This window comes from Carettochelys insculpta, chromosome 18 (assembly GCF_033958435.1).
Source record: "Carettochelys insculpta isolate YL-2023 chromosome 18, ASM3395843v1, whole genome shotgun sequence".
Classification (NCBI taxonomy): domain Eukaryota; kingdom Metazoa; phylum Chordata; order Testudines; family Carettochelyidae; genus Carettochelys; species Carettochelys insculpta.
Window position 1 is genome coordinate 4,361,066 of NC_134154.1, and position 8,292 is coordinate 4,369,357.

At 44.8% G+C, this 8,292-nt stretch overlaps 1 protein-coding gene across 1 annotated transcript; it reads left to right on the plus strand.

The window, feature by feature from the left end:
• The first annotated feature begins 1,394 nt into the window (after positions 1–1,394).
• On the plus strand, positions 1,395–8,020 carry C18H12orf43 (chromosome 18 C12orf43 homolog). The gene is made up of 6 exons (XM_075012973.1): positions 1,395–1,539; positions 3,961–4,006; positions 5,291–5,389; positions 6,214–6,287; positions 6,634–6,724; positions 7,049–8,020. Exons 1-6 carry the CDS (start codon positions 1,395–1,397, stop codon positions 7,440–7,442), a joined length of 849 nt encoding a protein of 282 aa, XP_074869074.1. The 3' UTR covers positions 7,443–8,020.
• The last annotated feature ends 272 nt before the right edge of the window (positions 8,021–8,292 follow it).

Genomic DNA, 8,292 nt, shown 5'->3' on the forward strand with positions numbered 1-8,292 from the left:
GTGATCAGAGCGTGGAAACACTTCCATACAACAGGAGTCTGAAAAAGTTAAGCTTATTTATAGGACGGTGAATGAGAAAGCAAGCTGCTTAATGTATTGTCCCCATAGAATGTGAACAGGGATATATAACAAGGTGATCTTCCCCTTAAGAGCCCCTGGGGCCTGGAGCCAACTCTATTTGATTATCAGATCTTGCTGGGAAAATGTGAGGTGAATGGTGATGTCTAAAGGGCTGAAAGCTCAGTTGAAAAAGAGCTATTAGAAACCAGGTGACTCCAGCAGACCCTAGAGCAGAGTGGGAGAGGCTTCTAGACCCTCAATGACAGCTTTGGGCAGGGGAATTACTGTGTTTTCGTGTTCAGTGAGGTTTTTTTTTTTTTTTGTTTTTGTTTTTGTTTTTTGAAGAATAAACTACGTCCTGAAGGAAGGGCCTGAGCAGGCTCTAGGCTCTGAGTTCTTTCTTTCTTCAGACCAGCAGCCTATCTGTTGTGGAAAATCATGGGTAAGGGTCCAGAGATGATTTAGGTACATTGGTTGAAAGTGGAAGGCAGAGTAGTTCTTTTTGTATCTGTTTTTTATTCAAGTTTTGACTTTGCTCATAATGATGCCAACATATTTGATAACCTGAAAGACCAAGTCTTCTCTATATGCACAGAAACTATATGACAGACAGTGACTATGTAGATTTATTTTATGCTGCAGTACCATTGCCTTTTACCATCTTGATACACTGCCTGACACTTTTTCCATGTTTTTCTGGATTCTTGTGCACCTTGTGACCCTTTTCCCATCTGCTTTTGATAGCTAACTTCCTCCCACTTAAGGAAAGGTTGGAATTTCATATAGATTTTAACACACACTTCAGCAAGCATTTCTGCTTTCTCTGTGATATCAGAGTACAGTGGATGACACTGTACAGCAACACCTTGCCGTTGACCACTATAAATATATTTTTTTTCATCCAGTGGATCATGACCCCCACCAGGGGATGTCACAAAAGGAAACAAGGTGGGTAGTGAGATTCTGAAAATGTCCATTACAATCTAAAGCAAAAACTACATTCCTGCAGCCCCTTTCAAAGGTCACACATTCTGTCAACTTTTCGGAAGGCGTACACAAGTATATAGGTTTGTCATTGATACATTTCCTCTCTCTTATAATGTAAGCAGGTGATGAATTTATTTTTACTTTGAGGAAAGTGCTTCATTCCCTTACCGCTTCCACTTATGGGAGAGTCGTGTGAAGTCTTCCCCGAGCCACAACAGGAGCTTGCAAGCGCCAGGGATCAGCAGAGGGCTCTTGGTCCCCTGTCACTGTGACGCGGGTGGGAGGAAGCAAGAATTTAGAAGGCCCGGACCGGACTACAAGTCCCAGGATGCTCTGCGGCTTCCAATATGGCGGCGCTCGTGAGCGGTTCTGGCGCCAACGACTCGGACTCGGACAACAGCAGCGCCGAGGACTTGGAGCGGTTTCGCGAGGCCGCCTGGGACCCGGCTGGGCGACAGCAGTCGGCGGTGGTTCTGCCGGAGCCCGGCAGCGGTAGGGCGGCTCGGGGTTGGGATGGGAGGGCAGCAGCCGGGCGCGGCTACGCGAGTGAATTGCGCCGAGGCGCTGCGGCAGTGCAGACAGTGCTCCTTGAGGCACTTTGCTGATGTCCAACGGCCGTCGGGCCGCGCTCGCTGCTGCACAGGAGGGGAGTAAATTCTAAGTGACGTGCGAGGAGCTGCTTGTCTGCGGGCGGCCTAATTTGCGGTCGCTCTTGTGGTGGCTGGGCCTTGGGAGCCTGTGCTGAGCCACTGCCCCGGAGGGGGGAGTATTTGCCCCCTCCTCACACACAGCTCATTTGTGTTAACAGTAGGGGTCAGCCCAGCCGACGAACTCCTCCCCGTCCGCCTCTGGCAGTGCCCCGCCCTCGAGCTTAGCCCGTGCTCCTCCTTCCCGCATCCCTGCTCTTACCCCTCCGCCCGTCCTAACCCTGCCTCCAGCTGCTTCGGCCCCCAGCCAGCCACTTTCCTTCCCCCGCTCGGAACGTGGCCATTCCCCTGTTCCAGTTTGTCCTCTTAGTCCCTTTTCAAGCCTCCCTTACACAGTCTGCTGAATCCGATGCCAAGCAAAGGCAGGCTAAAGGGTACCAGCTTCAGTAGATGTTACTGAGCGTGCCCAGTACCCCGCAAGCAGCAAATTTTCAGAAGACAGTTTTTGACACTTCCAGGCTCTCAGCCATCCTGAATAGTAGCTGAGCTTGACTGACCCTAATCTCAGCAAAAGCAACCAGGCCCGAAAGCAGGTGAGGTGGTGAGCCCTGATTTTTTTGGCTGTTGGGATGTGTATGGGTCAGTAGGCTGAGGGTGCAAGTTCCTATCCCCAGCAGAGTAGCCTCTCAAAGGCAGTTGCTCCTCCAGTACTACATGAGCACCTTTATGTTTAATGATGCTTACATATGGAGTAAAGTCAGTTTAAGAAATAATCTTCTGCTGGACTCAGACCCAACTCATCCAGAGACAGGTTAAGTTAAAATATTAAGAAGTGGTAAATTAAAGTTGGCTTTAAAACAGCCTTTAAAATAAGTCTGAAAATAGTGACTTTCAAAAAGAAAGGAATGGGAAGATTGCGGATTCCCTGGCATCACAAGAAGTAATTCCTGCACTCTATTCTTCACTGACTAGGCCTCATTTGGAGCATTGTATCCAGTTCTGGACACCACAAATCAGGAAGGATGTAGAGACTTTGGAGATGGTCCAGAGGAGAACAAAAATAATTAAAGTTCTAGAAAACATGACCTGTGAGGGAAGATTGAAAGGATTGGGTTTGCTTAGTCAAGAAAAGAGAAGACTGAGAGGGGGCATAACAGCTTTCAACTACCTAAAAGGGTGTTACAAGGAAGAGGGAGAAAAACAGGACAAGAAGCCAGGGGCTTAAATTGTAGACAGGGAGGTTTAGGCTGGACATTTGGAAAAACTTCCTAACCATCAAGGTGCTTGAGCACTGGAATAAATTACCTTGTGATATTGTGGAATCTCTATCATTGGAGATATTTAAGAGCAGGTTAGAGAAACATCTGTCGGGGATGATCTAGATCGTGCTTGCTCCTGCCATGAGTGCAGGAGACTGGATTTGATAACCAGTTGAGGTCCCATCCAGTTGTTGTATTATATGATTCTATCATTAATCATGTTTGGCACCCTGCTTACTTTTTTCATGTTGAATTGTGGTTCATCCTTTGAATTACATCTCAAGAACTAATATACAGAAGAAAAATCTTCTTGCTGTGCTTACTCTTTGCTTCCTATGTGGTCAGTGCTTCTACTGTTCTTCGGGATAAGTGCATGTGTGCTGTCCAAAGTCTGCTTGCCTGGATGCATGGAGAGCAGAAAATCAAGGGGCTCTTCTAAAATCCTGTCTAAACTGTGATAGCTATTGCTTTGTATTCCTGCTTTTAATCCAGTATTCTTCTGTTATAGTTAAAATGTTGTTCAGTCCTGCAGCGTAGACCGCATCAATCCATGTTCCTGGATCACGCAAGAGCTGTAAATTTTTTAGGATAGTAACAAGATTTGGGACTATCCACCTTGCCTTCTTCTCTGCTGCAGAGTGAGGCTTATAATAATTCTCTAGGATTGCAGATGAACGCTCCCACCAAGAAATGACATTTGTTACAATTGAGAGGGGATCCTAATGGCTCTTTAATCATAAGCAAGGTTTAAAATGTAGATGTTTCCTAATACTATCGTCTGTGGAGAAACATCCTTCCAGCAGAGGTTTTGACTTGTGACTGAAGATTTTTCTCTGACAACTTTAGAAAGTTAAGTGTTAAGTCATACATTATCCTCCTTTGAATGTGACCACTATTCTGTCTTCCAAAAATCACTCTTAACCTTGTAAAATGATCTATAGTGGAATTAGGATTAAAGGTGTTTTAGTCTTGAAGCTTTCTAATTTGCCTTTGTTTTGTTTTGTCAGGTGTCTTCTGGAAGGACAAGTTACTGTCAGTTCAACCTAGTCTCAGGTGGTTTTTTTTTGGTTTTTTTTTTAATTTCAGTGTTCTGTTTGGGTGAAGAAAGATGAATCTGTGATTATAAGCAGAACTTGTGGTGCTGCCTATACAGTAGTAAAGATTACATGACTCTTTCTACTATAAGACCTTGTCTTTTGTCCCTATTTGAATACTGAGTGACCATATATTTCTGCAAACCCCTCACTGGGGGGAAGGCAATCCCTCATTTAGAAGCCTTATATCAGAGTCTGCATTCTCAATATTTTTCTTTGTAAGAATAGTCTCTAAACCTATCAATAAGGCAACTTTTAGTAATGTTCTCTTTTCAGGGGCAAGATTATAGTGAGGAGCAGCATTGGCATCCACATTGCTTTGCTAATATACACCCAACTCTGTCCTTCAGGGGCAAGGAGTGGGAGGAGCATTCAGGTTCCATTCCTTAGCTTGTGCTGCTGAGACTCTCAGCAAAGGGTCTGTTAATATCAATTATGTTGTTGATGCTTAGGGAAATGTGGACATCTGTCATCTGGGAACCATACTAAGACCACTGAAGCTAACTGCACACATGCTACAGATTGTACCTCCCTGGTCTAGCACCCTCAGGACCTGGGTGGTCCCAGATGAAGGAATTTGCAGGACCGGGCTGGTCAAGTCCCCTGGCTCCCCTGGGGGGGCCACCTGCTGACTGAGGTGGCTGCTGCCAACTGCCTGCCCCCAGACTGCCTGTGGTGCTCAGCTCCTGGTGTGGCTCCCTCCTGTGGGGTGGTGGGAGGAGGAGGAGCTCCTCTTCCACCCTGACAGCTGGGTTGCCTGCCCTGGGGCTGTAGGCTTCCCCCAGCTGAGCTCCCTGCCACCCATGGGGCGGGCTGCAGGTGAAGGATTTGACACTCTCTGCTAGGCTCCTCGCCTACGAGGGGATGCTACTGGGGCTTCCTGGCTGGGCTCCCATCTTCAGGACTGCTGGCAGGGCTTCCTACTCCAGGTGGGACTCCTTGTCACTAGACCACCAGAAAGGCTCCACTCCCACCTGCCAGACAGACAGACTGGCTGCAGCTGGTACTCTCTAGTCCAGCAACACTGGTGGTCCAGCCAGACCAGAGAGTTTCCATCTGTAGTAAACAGCCTTCTGATAGCAGTGGCTTTTGGCCCCTACCCATCTGAGCTGAATCTGAATCCATTACTTAGTGGTCTAAGGCTGTCTGTTCTATTCCTAGTTGCCTGTCTTCAGTTTTAGGTGATAACACCAGATGGCTCCTGGGTCTGAAGGAGATGATAAATTATTTTTGTTTTAAACAGACAGAAGGTGAATGACCATGACAAAGATGGCAACGAATTACAGACCACACCTGAGTTCAGAGCGCATGTTGCAAAGAAACTGGGAGCGATGTTAGACAGGTAACCGGTACCAGAGCATAGTCTTACCAGATGAAACAAGCCTCAGTCAGAAGCTTTCCTTACAAGAGCAGCATCAATACCCATTAGTGCTAGAAATGGAAATCACTGAGGAGTTAAATACGTCTTTGTCCGTGGGAAGCATGTGGTAATTTGAGGAAGGATTGTTTGTCATCTTGTTTCCTACATCTCTGTGCATGCTGCTGGCCTGTGACTGAGCTTCTGATGCTTTGAACTGACGTTTCCCTTCTCCTGTTTGCCACTAGTAATGTAATAAACCAGGTGTGTGCTACAGATTCTTTTTCTGTTAACTTCAGTGCTCAGTGTTTTGGGATTGGGAAGGGAACAGATAGGATTAAGAGTCACCAGAGCCACATCCAGTTGTGACCTGGTTATGAATGTGGTCAGGAAATTCCCCAGTTCACATATGTGATTTCTTTGTCAACTTCTCTGTAGAGCAAATTCAACCTAGCACAGAGCTGTGCTGGCAAGCTGATAGGTGTTCAAAGACTTCGCTTAATTACACATTAAAGAAGGGCAGCAATGTGGAAGTGTGGCATGTGGAAATTAATGGGGCCAGGATGCAACGTGGGTTGGCTGCTTGGAATGTTGTATTGAGGTAGTTTTTTGCGTGTCTTGTTTTTGAATGAAATGGCCATGCTCTAGGGAGATAACTCTGAAAGTAAAAAACTGAGATGAAAACCCTGAGTAGTCACTGCATACTTTAATCTTATTTCTTAACTTTTCCAGCTTCTTAAACTCAGGCAGGTACATAAAATCAAACGCTTGTTTCTTTTCTGAAATTCAGACTGTCTTCCTCCTTTTAGCTGCATCACTGTCCTGGAGGATTTGTCAGGTCCTGCACAGACTTCCATGCAAACAGGTGACTGTGAAGATGATGGTGAGTTCTAGGCACAGTCACTGTTGTCAGCACTCATCTAATGCCTCTCCACTGTCACATGTGTAATGGCTTCTATCTGGTAATAGCTCAAGCAATGCTCTAGGTTAAAGGGAGAGTGCAGTAGCAGGACTTATTGTTAATATCAGCTGGGGGTGTTACCATTAATATTATAGTCCAGAAAGCTTAACTAACACCTAGTTTTTTCAGGCCAATGTAAATTCCATGTAAAGATTGACGTAAATGTTGCCTCATAGAGGGAGCTGCTTCTGGTGCTGACTGTTTTATATCTTGGCTAAAATGATTTACTAACCTATTTATTTCTCCTGATCCTTTTTGTATTTCTTAGGCTTTCGACTATTCTCTTCATCTATTCTAGAAGATCATGGGAAATCCAACCCCCACATCTTACCTAGGAGGCGACAACCTTCCAGTTCTAGGTGAGATGTTAGTCTACTACTTAATTCTTAAATTGTTCCTTGCTATGGTTCAGAGATTACTTTTACATTTGAATTTTTGGAAAAAGATTCTTCCTAGTGAAAGGAAAGTAGGAATTATAAATAGAAGTTATATTCACTTTCTGGTGCACATAACGTATCTTAAAGGGCAGCTTGGAATGCAGTGGAAGTGGTCACCAATGGACTTTTGAGTCACAAAGGCATTACGTTTATCAAAATTATGCTAATCTCAGAGTATGTGCTTTGGGTGAATTCAGGATGAAAGTGTAACATACTTACCACCCACTTTGCTTGCAACCCTTCCAGTGAGCTGGACAGTGACCAGGAATGGCAGAGATACCAAGAGGCTGCTGTATCAGCAGCAGATATCTTGAAACAAAGTGCTATTTCTGTGATGCCCCCAGATTGCAGCCAGGCTTACAAGCAGGAGAGTACAGAGCACAACCAAAAGAGGGAAAAGAAAAGGAAAAAGAAAGCTAGAGAAGAGCATAATGATGAACAGAAGACAGCGAGATGTGGCCAGATTAGTAATGTGACACAATGGTCCATTGATGGAGAGTGTAAGAAGCCAGAAGGCAGACATACTGAGAACACAATATTGCCAAGAGTAGTGAGGGTGAAGAAGAAGAAGAAGAAAAAGATGAGAAAAGAATCAAATGATGGTTCTGCTGTTGAAGCCACATATAATCAGGATGCGTGAAAAATGGTGAAAAGTTAACAAAGGTTTATCCTGCACATTGTCCTCTGCTGGAAATGTGGGAAAACAATTGGCAAAGTTTCTGCATTAGGGAAGTCAAAAGAGTAGGAGCTTAAGTGACTGCCTTTCTTGGGGGTATCCCTTGGCAGCACAAATTAATTACTTTCAATGCTGGTTATGCAAACTATGCACTGAAGGATTTTGTATTCTGCATGGACTAGAGTAACACAGGGACACATTGAAAGTTGCCTCTGTCCTGGTCTGCTGCTGCTTTGTATCCAGTCCAAATATTGTGTTCCTGGAGGTATTGCACACATGATTGATTCTGGTGGAGAAAGTAGCAGAGAATCAGATCTACTTCACCTCCCCCTGCCCCCCGCTGCCAGAACCATAATATAAACAGCTCCAGGCTGTGAGAGAGACTGACTCATCCACAAATATTCTGGCAAATCTTGGGGATCCACCTACCTATTATATAATCACCAGAAGGATGTTACCGAAACCTACCGTGTTACTAATTCCCATGGAATATACACTTCTCCATGGGTTCTGTGCAAAACAATAAAAGATTTGTGTAATAGTGTCACTTACTTTTGTAAGAAATACCTGCTTATAACAATTGTCTCCCTTGGGGTTTATTTTCAGGGTATTGTAACTGCCAGAGTGCAGTAAAGTTCAATAAGAATAAGCACCTTAGTTTCATTTAATGTCTTGTATGCAACTGCCATCTTCAACTAGGATGGGCACAGCAAACGGGGATATTGCACAACAAATGTGGTTTTAGCTGCATAATTGCCTGTAGAATTACCAGAAATAAGTATCTTTAGTCCAGCGTGGCAGTTACTGCATTTAA

Bases quoted from the DNA above. Each gene is read 5' to 3' on its own strand.
- C18H12orf43 (XM_075012973.1), top strand. From the start codon at position 1,395: ATGGCGGCGCTCGTGAGCGGTTCTGGCGCCAACGACTCGGACTCGGAC. The intron at 1,540-3,960 runs GTAGGGCGGCTC...TTGTTTTGTCAG, and splicing joins TCTGCCGGAGCCCGGCAGCG to GTGTCTTCTGGAAGGACAAG. The intron at 6,288-6,633 runs GTGAGTTCTAGG...TGTATTTCTTAG, and splicing joins AGGTGACTGTGAAGATGATG to GCTTTCGACTATTCTCTTCA.